Raw genomic sequence first — 16470 nt, forward strand, 5'->3', positions numbered from 1 at the left:
TCAACAAGTGAACCTGACAGCTAACAAGTGAACCATCAACAAGTGAACCACAGCCTTCAATGATAAACCACAGCCTAAAAAAGTGAACCACAGCTAACCATTGAACCACAGCCTTCAACAAGTGAACCACAGCCTTCAACAAGTGAACTACAGACTTCAACAAGTGAGACACAGCCTTCAACAAGTGAACACAACCTTCAACAAAAACGAACCACAGCAACTAACAAGTGAACCACAGCCTTCACCAAGTGAACCACAACCTTCAACAAGTGAGAACCACAACCTTCAACAAGTGAACAACAACTGACCTTCACCCATTGAACTACGGCCTTCAAGTGAACCACAGCCTTCAACAAATGAACTACAACCTTCGGCAAGTGAACCACAACCCCTTCAACAAGTGAACCACAGCCTTCAACAAAGTGAACCACAGCCTTCAACAAGTGAACCACAGCAACTAACAAGTGAACTACAGCCTTCAACAAGTGAACCTGACCTTCAACAAGTGAACCACAGCACTTCAACAAGTGAACCACAGCCTTCAACAAGTGAACCTACAGCCTTCAACAAAGTGAACCACAGCCTTCAACAAGTGAACCACAGCCTTCCAACAAAGTGAACTACAGCCTTCAACAAGTGAACCACAGCCTTCACCAAGTGAACCACAGCCTTCAACAAAGTGAACCTGACCCTTCAACAATTAGAACCTGACCCCAGCTTCAACAACAAGAGTGAACCACAGCCTTCAACAAGTGACACAGCAGCCAACAAGTGAACCACAACCTTCAACAAAAGTGAACTACAGCCTTCAACAAGTGAACCACAGCCTTCAACAAATTGAACCACGGCCTTCAACAGAGTGGGACCACAGCCTTCAACAAGTGAACCACAGCCTTCAACAAGTGAACCACAACCTTCAACCAAGTGAACCACAGCTTCAACAAGTGAACCACAGCCTTCAATAAGTGAACCACAGCCTTCTTAAGTGAACCACAGCTAACAAGTGAACCACAGCAGCTAACCAAGTGAACCACAACCTTCAACTAATGAATACAACCTTCTGCCAAGAGTGGACACAGCAACTAATGAAGTGAACCACGGCCTTCAACAGAGTGAACCACAGCCTTCAACAAGAGTGAACCACAGCCTTCAACAAGTGAACCACAACCTTCAACAAGTGAATTACAGCCTTCAACAAGTGAACCACAGCCTTCAGCTTCAAGTGAACCACATCGTAACAAAGTGAACCACAGCCTTCACCAAGTGACTGGCTTATTCACCATTGAACCACAGCCTTCAACAACGTGAACCACAGCCTTCCAACAAGTGGACCACAGCCTTCAACCGTGAACCACAGCCTTCAACAAATGAACCACAGCCTTCAACAAGTGAACCACAGCCTTCAACAAGTGAACCACATCCTTCAACAAAGTGAACCCTCCAACAAGTGAACCACAGCCTTCAACAAGTGAACTACAGCCTTCACCAAGTGAACTACAGCCCCTTCAACAAGTGAACCACAGCCTTCAACAAATGAACCACAGCCTTTAACAAGTGAACTACAGCCTTCAACAAAAATTGAACCACAGCACTTCAACAAGTGAACCACAGCCTTCAACAAGTGGACCACGGCCAGCCCCCTTGCAACAAGTGAACCACAGCCCTTCCAACAAATTGACCACGGCCGCTGACAAGTGAACCACAGCCTTCAACAAGTAAGACCACAGCCCAACAAGGCAGACCTGGCTGCTGGTGAACCGACAGACCACAGTAACAACAAGTGAACTGCAGTGACTAAACAACAAATTGGACACGGTATTCGACAAGTGGACAAAACCAGGTGAGACTGCAGTATTCGAGCAAGGTGAGACCACGGTGGCTTCTGACAGGTGGACACTGGCCTTCAACAGGTGGACTGGCCCAGCTACTTAGGTGGACTACTGTTATTCTGACAGAATTGGACCACGGTATTCAGCAAGGTGGAAATGCAGTATTCTGACAAGGTGGACCACGGTATTCAACAGGTGGACCACAGTGACAAACAGGTGGACCACGGTATTCTGCCAGAGTGGACCACGGTGACCCCACCAGGTGGACCACCGGTATTCGACAGGTAGGACCACGGTATTCCCAGCAGGTGGGGACACAGCAAATTAAGGCCACATTTCAACAGGTGGACTACAGTATTCAAGCAAAGGTGGACACATTATTCAATAACAGAGTGGACCACGGTATTCTGACAAGGTGGACCACGGTATTCTGACAAATTGGACCACGGTATTCCCGACAAGTCAGACCACACAGCCTTCAACAAATGAGCGCAACCTTCAACAAGTGAACCACGGCCACCAGAGTGAACCACAGCCTTCAACAAGTGAACCACAGCCTTCAACAAGTGAACCACAGCCTTCACCAAGTGAACCACAGCCTTCAACAAGTGAACCACAGCCTTCAACAAGTGAACCACAGCTTCAACAAGTGAACCACAGCAGCTAACAAGTGAACCTGTGCTAAACAAGTGAACTGGCCTTCAACAAGTAAGACACAATATTAATGGTGAACACATGTAACAAGTGAACCACAGCCTTCCAACAAGTGAACCACAGCCTTCAACAAGTAAGCACAGCTGGCAACAAGAAGTGGATACAGCCTTCCTTAAGTGAACCACAACCTCCAACAAGTGAACAACCGAACCTTCAACAAGTGAACCACAGCCTTCAACAAGTGAACCACAACCTCCAACAAATGAACACAGCCTTCAACAAGTGAATTACCGCCTTCAACAAAGTGAACCACAGCCTTCACCAAGTAGACAAGCCTTCAACAGTGAAGACAGCCTTCAACAAGTGAACCACAGCCTTCACCAAGTGAACCACAGCCTTCAACAAGTGAACCACAGCCTTCAACAAGTGAACTACAGCCTTCAACAAGTGAACCACAGCCTTCAACAAAATTGAACCACAGCCTTCAACAAATGAACCACAGCCTTCAACCATTGAACCACAGCTGCTTCACCAAGTGAACCACAGCCTTCAACTCCATTGAATACCAGCCTTCAACAAGTGAACCACAGCCTTCAACAAGTGAACCACAGCCTTCAACAAGTGAACTACTGACTTCAACAAATTGAACCACAGCTCATGAACCACAGCCTTCAACAAGAGTGAACCACAGCAGCCCCACCAAGTGAACACCTGTTATTCAACAAGTGATCCACAGCCTTCAACAAGTGAACCCACAGCCTTCAACCGATGAACCACAGCCTTCAACCAAGTGAACCACCAGCCTTCAACAAGTGACCACAGCCTTCAACAAGTGAACCACAGCCTTCAACAAGTGAACTACAGCCTTCAACAAGTGAACCAAAGCCTTCAACAAGTGAACCACAGCCTTCAACAAGTGAACCACAGCCTTCAACAAGTGAACCACAGCCTTCAACAAGTGAGCACAACCCAACAAGTGGACCACAGACTTCCAACAAGTGAACCACAGCCTCCAACCAAGTGAACCACAGCCTTCAACAAGTGAACCACAGCCTTCAACAAGTGAACCACAACCTCCAACAAGTGAACCACAGCAACCCCAACAAGTGAACCACAACCTTCAACAAGTGAACCACAGCCTTCACCAAGTGAACCACAGCAACCTTCAACAAAGTGAACCACAGCAGCCAACAAGTGAACCACAGCCCACCAAGTGAACCACAACCTTCACCAAGTGAACCACAACCTTCACCAAGTGAACCACAGCCTTCAACAAGTGAACCACAACCTTCAACAAATGAACCACAGCCTCCAACAAGTAAACCACAACTTCAACAAGTGAACCACAGCCTTCAACAAGTGAACCTGGCCAACTACCAAGTGAACCACAGCACTTCAACAAGTGAACCACAGCAGCCTTCAACAAATGAACCACAGCCTTCAACAAAAGTGAACCACAACTTCAACAAGTGAACTACAGCCTTCAACAAGTGAACCACAGCCTTCAACAAGTGAACCACAGCCAGCCCCAACTTAAGTGAACCACAGCCTTCAACAAGTGAACACAGCCTCAACAAGTGAACCACAGCCAACAAAAAGTGAATTTGGCAACTAAACAAGTGAACCACAGCAGCAACAAGTGAACCACAGCCTTCAACAAGTGAACACAGCCTTCAACAAGTGAACAACAGCCTTCAGCAAATTGAATATACAACCTTCCAACAAATGAACCACAGCCTTCAACAAGTGAACTACAGCTTCAACAGTGAGCAGCCTTCAACAAAGTGAACCACAGCCTTCAACAAGTGAACCACAGCCTTCAACAAGTGAACCACAGCCTTCAACAAGTGAACCACAGCCTTCAACAAGTGAACCAACAGCCTTCAACAAGTGAACCACAGCCTTCAACAAATGAACCACAGCCTTCAACAAGTGAACTACAGCCTTCAACAAATGAACCACAGCCTTCAACAAGTGAACCACAGCCTTCCAACATTGAACTACAGCCTTCAACAAGTGAACCACAACCTTCCAATAAATGAACTACAGCCTTCAACAAAGTGAACCACAGCCTTCAACAAGTGAAGACCACAGCCTTCAACAAGAGTGAACCACAGCCTCAACAAGTGAACCACAGCCTTCACCAAGTGACCCACAGCCTTCACCAAGAGTGAACCACAGCCTTCAACAAATTAGACACAGCCTTCAACAAGTGGACCTGTGTATTCAACAAGTGAACCACAGCCTTCAACAAGTGAACCTGGCACTTCCAACAAGTGAACCACAGCCTTCAACAAAGTGAACCACATCCTTCAACAAAGTGAACCACAGCCTCCAACAAGTGAACCACAGCCTTCAACAAGTGAACACAGCCTTCACCAAGTGAACTACAGCCTTCACCAAGTGAACCACAGCTAGCCTAACCAGAAGTGAACCACAGCCTTCAACAAAATGAACCACAGCACTTCAACAAATTGAACCACAGCCTTCACCAAGTGGACCTGGCCTTCAACAAGTGAACACAGCCTTCAACAAGTGAACCACAGCGCTTCAACAAATGAACCACAGCCTTCAACAAGTGAACCACAGCCTTCAACAAGTGAACCACAACCTTCAACAAGTGAATTTGGCCTTCAACAAGTGAACCACATCCTTTCAACAAGTGAACCACAATATTCACCAAAGTGACACAGCCTTCACCAAGTGAACCACAGCCTTCAACAAGTGAACCACAGCCTTCAACAAGTGGACCACAGCCTTCAACAAGTAGCCACAGCCTTCAACAAGTGAACCACAGCCTTCAACTAGAAGTGAACCACAGCCTTCCAACAAAGTGAACCACATCCTTCAACAAGTGAACCACAGCCTCCAACAAGTGAACCACAGCCTTCAACAAATGAACTACAGCCTTCACCAAGTGAACCTGTGTACAACAAGTGAACCACAGCCTTCCTCGATGAACCACAGCCTTCAACAAGTGAAAGACTACAGCCTTCAACAAGAGTGAACCACAGCCTTCAACAAGAAACAGACAACCACAGCCTTCAGCAAGAGTGGACACAACCTGCAACAAGTGAACTGTTATTCAACAAATTCAGACCACAGCCTTCAACAAGTGAACCACAACCTTCAACAAGTGAAGACAAGCACAACAAGTGAACACAGCCTTCATAAGTGAACCACAGCCTTCCACAAGTGAACCACAGCTAACAAGTGAACTACAGCCTTCAACAAGTGAACCACAACCTTCAACAAGTGAACCACAGCCCCAACTAACTTAAATGAACTACAGCCTTCAACAAGTGAACCACAGCCTTCAACAAGTGAACCACAACCCCTTCAACAAGTGAACCACAGCCTTCACCAAGTGAACTACAGCCTTCAACAAGTGAACCACAACCTTCAACAAGTGAACTGCAACCTTCAACAAGTGAACCACAGCCTTCAACAAGTGAACCACAGCCTTCAACAAGTGAACCACAGCCTTCACCAGAACCACAGCCTTCACCAGTGAACCACAGCCTTCAACAAGTGAACCACAGCCTTCACCAAGTGAACCACAGCAGCCCCTACCAAGTGAATTACAACTTTCAACAAGTGAACACAGCCTTCAACAAATGAACCACAACCAACAAGTGAACCACAACCTTCAACAAGTGAACCTTCAACAAGTGAACCACAATGACTAACAAATGAACCACAGCCTTCAACAAGTAAACCACAGCCTTCAACAAGTGAACCACAGCCTTCACCAAGTGAATTACAACCTTCAACAAGTGAACCACAGCCTTCAACAAGTGAACCACAGCCTTCACCAAGTGAACCACAACTTCCAACAAGTGAACCACAGCCTTCAACAAGTGAACCACGGCAACTTCAACAAGTGAACCACAGCCTTCAACAAGTGAACTACAGCCAACTAACAAGTGAACCACAGCCTTCAACAACAAGTGAACCACAGCCTTCAACAAGTGAACCACAACCTTCAACAAGTGAACCACAACCTTCCAACAAGTGAAACTGTTATTCAACAAGTGGACCACAACCTTCAACAAGTGAACCACAGCCTCAACAAGAGTGAACAGCAGCTATTCAACAAGTGAACCACAATATTCAACAAGTGAAACACAGCCTCCAACAAGTGAACCACAGCCAACAAGTGAACCTGACTAAAACAAGTGAACCACAGCCTTCACCAGAGTAGACAAAGCCTTCAACAAGTGAACCATCCTTCAACAAGTGAACTTTAGCCTTCACCAAGTGAACCACAGCCTTCAACAAAGTGAACCACAGCCTTCAACAAGTGAAACAGCTACAACATAAGTGAACCACAGCCTTCAACAAGTGAACCACAACCTTCAACAAGTGAACCACAACCTTCAACAAGTGAACCACAGCAACTACAGAAGTGAACCACAACGCTAACAAGTGAACCACAGCCTTCAACAAGTGAACCACAGCCTTTAACAAAGTGAACCACAGCCTTCAACAAGTGAACTACAGCCTTCAACAAGTGAACCACAACCTTCAACAAGTGAACCACAGCCTTCAACAAGTGAACCACAACATACCAAGTGAACTACTGACCTTCAACAAATGAACCTGACTTCAACAAATTAATTGCAACCTTCACAACAAGTTGAGACCACAGCCTTCAACAAGTGAGACCACCGGTATTCAACAAATTGAACCTGACCTTCAACAAGTGAACTACTGACCTTCAACAAGGTGGACCACGGCCTTCAGCAAATTGAGACCTGACCTTCAACAAATTGAACCACAGCCTTCAACAAGTGAAGACCACGGCCTTCAACAAATTGAAGCACAGCCTTCAACAAATTGGATACACAGACTTCAACAAGAGTGAACCACAGCCTCCAACAAGTGAGACCACAGCACAACAAGTGAACCACAGCCCAACAAGTGAACCACCGGCCTCCAACAAATTGAACCACAACTATTCAACAAGTGAACCACAACCTTCAACAAGTAGACACAGCCTTCACCAAGAGTGAACCACAACCCTTCAACAAGTAGAACCACAACTAACAAATGAATTACAACCTTCACCAAGTGAACCACAACCTTCACCAAGTGAACCACAGCCCACCAAGTGAGACCTGACTGACTGACAGGTGAGACCACGGCCCTGACAAGATGGACCACGGCCTCCGACAGGTGAGCCACGGCTGACAGGTGGACCACGGCTGACAGGTGGACCACGGTACCCAGGTGGACCACGGCCTGACAGGTGGACTGCAGCCTTCTGACAGGTGGACCACATTGCTGACAGGTGGACCACGGCCTTCTGACAGGTGGACTGCAGTATTCTGACAGAGTGGACCGCGGCCCAGAAACCAGGTCGGACCACTGTTATTCAACAGGTGGACCACGGCTGACAGGTGGACTGCAGTATCAACCAGGTGGACCACGGTGACAGGTGGGCCACAGTGACAGGTGGACCACGGTGACAAGGTGGACCACCCCGGTATTCGACAAATTGGACCACGGTGACTACCGACAAGGTGGACGACATCCTTCAATAGGCGTGAACCACAGCCTTCAACAAGTGAACCACAGCCTTCAACAAGTGAACTACAGCGCTAACAAGTGAACCACAGCTAAAACAAGTGAACACAACCTTCAACAAAATTTGAACCACAGCCCAACAAGAGTGAACCACAGCCAACAAGTGAAGACACAGCCTTCAACAAGTGAACAACAGCAACTAAACAAATTGAACCACAGCCTTCAACAAGTGAACCACAACCTTCAACAAGTGAACTACAGCCTTCAACAAGTGAACCACAGCAACCCCTACAACAAGTGAACCACAGCCTTCAACAAGTGAACTACAGCCTTCAACAAATGAACCACGACCTTCAATAAATGAACTACAGCCCATACAACAAGTGAACCACAACTAACCATCAAACCACAGCCTTCAACAAGTGAACCACAACCTTCAACAAGTGAACCACAACCTTCAACAAGTGAACCACAATATTCAACAAGTGAACCACAACAACAAGTGAACCACAGCCCAGCTATAGAGTGAACCACAGCTAACAAGTGAACCACAACCTTCAACATGTGAACCACAGCCTTCAACAAGTGAACCACAGCCAACAAGTGAACTGGCCTTCAACAAGTGAACTACAACCTCCAACAAGTAAACCACAGCCTTCACTAGTGACTACAGTCTTCAACAAGTGAACTACAACCTTCAACAAATGAACTACAGCCTTCAACCGATGAACCCACAGCCCCAACAAGTGAACCCACAGCCTTCAACAAGTGAACACAGCCTTCAACAAGTGAACCACAATAGCTTCAGCAAACAGAACCACTGACCTTCAACAAGTGAAACCACAACCTTCGTAAATGAACCTACAGCCTCCAACAAGTGAACCACAGCCTTCAACATGTGAACCACCGGCCTTCGGCAAGTGAACACAGCCTTCAAAACAAGTGAACTACGGCCTCCAACAAGTAAACCACAGCCTTCCAACAAATGAACCACAGCCTTCGCCAAGTGAACCACAGCCTTCAGCACAAGTGAACCACAGCCTTCCCACCATAAGTGAACTACAGCCTTCAACAAGTGACCACAGCTTCAACAAATAGGGCTAGCCTTCAACAAGTGAACCACAGCCTTCAACAAGTAGACCACAGCCTTTAATAAAATGAATTTGGCCTTCCATAAGTGAACCACAGCCCCAGCCACCAAGTGAACCACAGCCTTCACCGATGAACCACAGCCCCTTCACCAAGTGAACCACAACCTTCAACAAGTGAACCTGACCTTCAACAAGTGAACCACAGCCTTCAACAAATGAACCACAGCCTACCAAGTGAACCACAGCCTTCACCAAGTGAACCACAGCCTTCACCAAGTGAAGACCACAGCCTTCAACAAACAGACCACAGCCTTCAACAAGTGGATGCTGGCCTTCAACAAGTGAACCACAACCTTCAACAAATTAACCACAGCCTTCAACAATGAACCACAGCCTTCAACAAGTGAACCACAGCCTCCAACAAATGAACTACAACCTTCAACAAGTGAACCACAGCCTTCAACAAGTGAACCACAGCCTTCAACACCATTGAACACAGCCTTCAACAAGTGAACCACCAGCCTTCAACAAGTGAACTACAGCCTCAACAAAGAGAGAACCGGCCTTCAACAAGTGAACCACAATATTTAACAATACAGACACAACCTTCACCAAGTGAGCCACAACCTTCACCAAAGGGAACCACAGCCTCCAACAAGAGTAGACTACAGCCTTCAACAAGTGAACTACAGCCTTCACCAGTGAACTACAGCCTTCAACAAGTGAACCACAACCTTCAACAAGTGAACCACAGCCTTCAACAAGTGGACCACAATATTCACCAAAATGAACCACAGCCTTCAGCAAGTGAACCACAGCCTTCCACCAAGTGAACCACAACCTTCAGCCAGTAAACCACAGCCTTCACCAAGTGAACCACAGCCATCAACAAGTGAACCACAGCCTTCAGCAGAGTAGACTGGCATGGCAAAGTGGAGAACAACAGCTTTCAGTGCAAATTGACTGAGGATAATGAAAGTGAGGTGGCAAGCCCTGGCGATGATGATGAAAGAGTGAAATTGGCTGACGACCCCTGGCAGTGAGGTGGCCTGACCTAACAGTGAGGTGGCTGACGACCTGGCGGGTAGGGTGGCTGTGACCCTGGCTGGTCAAGGATGGCTGACGACCCTGGCAGTGAGGTGGCTAACGACCCTGTGGCAGTGAAGGAGAGTGAAATTGGCTGACGACCCAGAACAGTGGGGTGGCTGACGACCTGGCAGTGATGATGAGAGTGAGGTGGCTGACGACTGTGATGAGAGGAGAGTGAGGTGGCTGACGACCTAACAGTACGAAGAGTGGGGCGGCTGGGCGTGCCTGGCAGTGAGGAGGTGGGGTGGCTGACGACCCTGGCAGTGAGGAGAGTGGGGTGGCTGACGACCCTGGCAGTAAGAGTGAGGTGCCTGACGACCCTGGCAGTGATGATGAAATTGAGGTGGCTGACTGACCCTGGCAGTGGTGGCTGACGACCTGTGATGTGAGGTGGCTGACGGCCCTGGCAGTGGGGTGGCTGAAGCTGACCCTGCACCAGCAGTGGTGGCTGGCGACCCTGTGGCAGTGAGATGGCTGACGACCCTGGCAGTGGGGAGAGTGCTGGTGGCTGACGACCCTGGCGTGATGATGATGGGGAGTGAGGTGGCGGCAGCCCTGGCATTGAGGTGGCTGACGACCTGGCAGTGGGGAGAGTGGGGTGACTGACAACCCTGGCAGTGAAGAGATTGGGAGTGGCTGACGACCCTGGCAGTGAGGAGAGTGGGGTGGCTGACGGCCCTGGCAGTGATGATGTAAGTGTGACGACCCTGTGGCAGTGAGGTGGCTGACGGCCTGGCAGTGGGGAGAGTGAGGTGGCTGACGACCCTGACAGTGAAAAGAGTGGGGTCGCTGACTGACCCTGGCAGTGAGGGTGGCTGACAGGCTGGCAGTGAGGGGAGAGTTGGGTGGCTCATGAGCCCTGGCAGTGGGGAGGTGAGGTGGCTGTGACCCTGGCAGTGAGGAGGTGGGGTGGCTGACGACCCTGTGGCAGTGAGGGAGAATTGGGGTGGCTGTGACCGTGTGATGAGGTGGGCGGCTGACGTGACCTGACGGTGGTGGCTGACGGCCTGGCAGTGAGGTGGCTGACGACCCTGGCGGTGAGTGAGGGTGGATGTGAAGCCCTGGCAGTGATGGTGAGGTGAGGTGGATGGCGACCCACCAGTGAGTGGGGTGGCGACCCTGGCAGTGAGGAGGTGGGGTGTGGCGACCCTGTGGCAGTGGGGAGGTGGGCGGCTGACGACCCCTGACAGTGTGAGGTGAGGTGGCAGACGGCCTGACAGTGAGGGAGGTGGGGGGTGGCTGACGGCCCTGGCAGTGAGGAGGCAGGGTGGCTGACGGTGACCCTGGCAGTGATGATGAGTGGGGTGGCTGGCGGCAGAGAATGACCCTGGAAGTGGTGGATGACGACCCTACTGGCAGTGAGGTGGCTGACGACCCTGGTAGTGAGGGAGGTAGGGTGGCTGATGAAAGCCCTGGCAGTGATGAAGAGAGAGTGAGGTGGCTGACGACACTGGAAGTGAGGTGGATGACTGACACCATGAAATGAGGTGGCCCGGACGACCATGGTGGTAGTGTGAGGTGGCTCAGTGACCTGCAGTGATGATGAGGTGAGGTGGCTGACGACCTAACATTGGTGGCTGGCTTGACCAGCCCTGGCAGTGAGGGGAGGTGAGGTGGCTGACGACCTGGCAGTGATGACAAGGTGAGGTGGCTGACGACCCTGGCAGTGGGGTGGCTGGCAGCCCTGGCAGTGAGAGGTAGGGTGGCCTGACGACCTGACAGTGATGATGAGAGTGAGGTGGCTGACGACCCACAAATGAAAGTGGATGACGACCCTGGCATTGAGGTGGCTGACGGCCCTGGCAGTGATGGTAGAGTAGAATTGGCTGACGGCCTGGCAGTGAGGTGGCTGACGACCCTGGCAGTGAGGGGAGAGTGAGGTGGCTGATGACCCTGGCAGTGAGAGAGGGAGAGTGGGGTGGCTGACGACCCTGGCAGTGAGGAGAGTGAGGTGGCTGGCGACCCTGGCAGTGAGGAGAGTGGGGTGGCTGGCAGCCCTGGCAGTGAGGTGGCTGACGGCCCCTGGCAGTGAGGGGGTGGGGTGGCTACTGACGACCCTGGCAGTGATGATGTAAGGAGTGAGGTGTGTGCAGTGAGGAGAGTGAGGTGGCTGACGACCCCTGGCAGTGAGGAGGTGAGGTGGCCGACGACCCTGGCAGTGATGATGAGTGGTGACTGACGACCTGTAGAGTGAGAGTGGGGTGTGACGACCTGGCAGTGGAGAGTGAGGCGGCTGGCGACCTGAGGTGAGTGAGGTGGCTGATGACCCTGGCAGTGGGGTGGCTGACGTGTGGTGAGGTGAGGTAGCTGGCGACCCTGGCAGTGAGGTGAGGTGGCTGATGACCTAACAGTGGTGGCTGACGACCTTGGCAGTGAGGAGTGAGGTATGTGACGTCCTTGGCAGGTGAGGTATGTGACGACCCTGGCAGTGAGGTGAGGTTGCTGACGACCTGCAGTGAGGTGAGTGGTGGCTGACCTGGCAGTGAGGGTGGCTGACAGCCCTGACAGTGAGGAAGGAGGTGGCTGACGACCCTGGCAGTGAGAGGTGGGGGGTGGCTGAGCCCTGTAGGGGAGGTGGGGTGGCTGACGACCCTGGCAGTGAGGTGAGGTGGCTGACGACCCTGACATTGAGGAGGAGATGGCTGACGGCCCTGTGGCAGTGGGGAGGTGAGTTGGCTGACGACCATGGCAGTGAGGTGGCTGACGGCCCTGTCAGTGAGGAAGGGAGGTGGCTGGCAGCCTGGCAGTGAGGTGGCTGACAGCCCTGGCAGTGGTGGCTGACTGACCCTGTGGCAGTGAGGGAGGTGGGGTGGCTGACGGCCCTGGCAGTGGGGAGAGTGAGGTGACCGACCCTGGCAGTGATGATGAGGTGAGGTGGCTCACGACCCTGGCAGTGAGGTGGCTGACGTCCTGGCAGTGGTGGCTGGGCGGCCTGGCAGTGAGGTGAGGTGGCTAACGACCTGGCAGTGGAGAGTGAGGTGGATGACGACCCTAGCAGTGAGGTGGCTAACGACCCTGGCAGTGAGGAGAGTGGGGTGGATGACGACCCCTAGCAGTGGTGGCTGACGGCCTGGCAGTGAGGAGAGTGAGGTGGCTGACGACCCTGGCAGTGAGGAGAGTGGGGTGGCCTGACGACCCTGGCAGTGGGGAGGTGGGGTGGCTGACAGCCCTGTGCAGTGAGGAGGTGGGGTGGCTGACGACCCTGGCAGTGGGGTGGGCTGACGACCCTGGCAGTGAGAGGTGGGGTGGCTGACGACCTGGCAGTGAGGAGGTGAGGTGGCCTGACGGCCTGGCAATGAGGTGGCTGACGACCCTGTGGCAGTGGTGGCTGACGACCCTGGCAGTGAGGGAGAGTGGGGTGGCTGACGACCTGGCAGTGGGAGAGTGAGGTGGATGACGACCCTGGCAGTGAGGGGAAAGTGAAATTGGCTGACGACCCTGGCAGTGGGAGAGTCGGGGTGGCTGACGACCCTGGCAGTGAGGGGACGACCCTGGCAGTGGGGAGAGTGAGGGATGACGGACCCAGTGAGGAAAGTGAGGTGGCTGACGACCTGGCAGGAGAGGAGGTGGCTGACGACCCTGGCAGAAGGAGATGGCTGACGCCTGACAGTGAGGTGGCTGACGACCCTGGCAGTGAGATGGCTGACGACCTGGCAGTGAGGTGGCTGAGGACCCTGACAGGAGGAGAGAGAGGTGCCTGACGACCCTGGCAGTAAGGAGAGTGAGGTGGCTGACGACCCTGACAGTGAGGCGGCTGACGACCTTGGCAGTGAGTGGCTGACGACCCTGGCAGTGAGGTGGCTGACGACCCTGGCAGGAGGTTGCTGACGACCCTGCAGGAGGTGGCTGACGACCCCAGTGAGGTGGCTGGACGACCCTGGCAGTGAGGTGGCTGACGACCCTGGCAGTGAGGTGGCTGACGACCCTGGCAGTGAGGTGGCTGACGACCACAGTGAGGTGGCTGACAACCCTGGCAGTGGGGTGGCTGGCGACCCTGACCGGAGGTGGCTGGACACCCTGACAGTGAGGTGGCTGACGACCCCAGCCCCCTCTCCGCTAATGCCAACTTCAGCAAGCAAGCAACACAGCACATGAGAAGTAAATCTAAGTTTAAAACTTACCTCACACACCTACACAATTAAACATTCAAACACTCACACACTCAAAACATGAAATATACTGTACTTGTAAACATATCCCTACACCTAATAAACTCAGTGTTTGTTATTGATGTTTATTATGTCCTTGTTTCTTCATTTATTTTATGTTCTAAATGTATTGAGTAAAACAAGTGTTAAAATCTGACGGCCCTGACCACCCTTATCCCCTATATTTACATTATTTCATATGGGATAAATTGCTCCACTATTTGCAATTTCAATATTCTCAACAGTTCATGCCTATAACAGTTCACGATAAATTGAGGCAATTGTACCGGTAACAGAATTAACAAAACATTAAATATAAACAAAATACTTTACTGTACAGTATACTGTACAATAAAATTATATATATATATATATATATATATATATATATATATATATATTAAAGATTAATAGATGGTGTGGCAGTGAGAGCGCCTTTGAGAAAAATCCCGAACCAGCACAAGAACACTTAAATCTACTAAACAAAATGAATTGTCCTGACCCTTGGAGGATAAGTCTGTGACTGGGATGAATGAGACACACTGTAAAAATTTAGACACTTATATTCCTCCAACACTACAAACACAATCAAATAATTTACACCAATATCGCCTCTTAACTTGAACTTAAAACAACTCTGGGGAATAAAGTTATACATGATATAAATTGTATTAGAAACTCGGGCAACAATATATTTGAAGTGTTAAGAAATGTTGCTTGCACATAAAACAGGCCTTAGGGCTTTCAACAAATAATATCCAGCACTGAGAAAATGGTATTCAAAATAAAAAATTAATAACTGTAGCAAATGAATAGGCCTTAAGGGCACTCAACAAAAATTACCAACAGATGCACACTTCCTAACCTAACTTAACCACTACTCTGGGGAACAAAGGTTATCCTGAGGTAGGGATTATGACGAAAAATTAGATGCATTAAAAGAATCAAATCACAGTATCCTCTGGTTCCACTTGACACAAACATTCAAAAAACAATACTATCAAAATTATTTAGAAATATTAAACCTCTACGTCAAGATAACATTAACTGAGAAATGGTATTAACTACACACAAATATAGTCACTATTATTGATTTGTTAGGTCACCAATACTAGTGAACCATGCTCCACCCAATTCTATATACACCCGTAATAAAGGGAGATAGAATGTTAGTCTAGGTATCTCTAGACTCATGATCTCAGTGTGCGACCCTGTATCCTCAGCTGGCCTCCTTTACCCCAGTACATCCATGAAAGCGAGGAGGTGAGCAAATCAGACCATGTACAGGTTGAGGAAGCTGCTTCCGTTAGCAAGAGGTTTCACTAAGTTGCTTTCGAGACATGTGGTGTTGTGAGCGAGGCAGAGGAGGCTGATGACCCCACGATCGTCCGTGGTCAGCTGGGCACCCAGGCGGCTAGATTCCCTCAAGAGATCCTTTGATACCCTTCAGTGACAGGCCTACACTGGTCGGTCCAATAGCCAATCGCACCCTCAATCATCAGAGGCAGTCTCAAGCAGTCAATCTCTCGCAGTCATCACTCTGCAGGTAAACTCCAGTCAAGTGGGTTCTGGCGGAAACCTGAAATGAACTCACTGTTAGCTCTTTACCACTGCCTATCTAACCCTGTCTGAGATCGAATGAGACTTACTTGTTATACTAGCTAGTGCAACACAGGGCTATTTCTGTGGCCAGACGCTGGGCGTCTTGTTTGTCTGAATGCTTCTCCGTGACTGAGAGAGAGCCCGCTTCGTGTCCTCTCAATGCTAGCTTAGGGCCTCGTGACATATTTTCCGCCTAATAATAACTCCTTGGGACACCGTAACATTATTCAGACTGATAAACGATCTATAATAATTTCAAATTCAATAATAGTCCCTTAACTTCATGAATCGCATCATTATTAATTCGGCAAATTACATTTAATATCATATAGGCCTAGTTCCACAACCTCCCACTATGTGCGGGGAGCGCTCTCTTCCCTCAGACGACCTTGAACGCTCAGTATCCCTAATGGCGGGGCATTTGAAATTTCTGAATATTACATATATTTTAACACTTTCTTTGATGTGTGTATGTACTGTAGAATGTTGCTGGTGGAGTTGAAAGGTGGAGGGAGGGGAGAAGATGAA

At 49.9% G+C, this 16470-nt stretch overlaps 1 protein-coding gene across 1 annotated transcript; it reads left to right on the plus strand.

Moving 5' to 3' along the window:
* Window positions 1–132: 132 nt before the first annotated feature.
* LOC121875483 (proteoglycan 4-like) lies at window positions 133–7498 on the plus strand (the record flags this gene model as incomplete). The annotated part of the gene is made up of 6 exons (XM_042380049.1): window positions 133–292; window positions 705–881; window positions 1956–2102; window positions 2221–2374; window positions 3643–3952; window positions 7267–7498. Coding segments are annotated over 6 exons (1180 nt in total), but the record flags the coding sequence as incomplete, so codon positions are not given.
* Window positions 7499–16470: the final 8972 nt, after the last annotated feature.

This window comes from Homarus americanus, unplaced genomic scaffold (assembly GCF_018991925.1).
Source record: "Homarus americanus isolate GMGI-L3 unplaced genomic scaffold, GMGI_Hamer_2.0 scaffold50193, whole genome shotgun sequence".
Classification (NCBI taxonomy): domain Eukaryota; kingdom Metazoa; phylum Arthropoda; class Malacostraca; order Decapoda; family Nephropidae; genus Homarus; species Homarus americanus.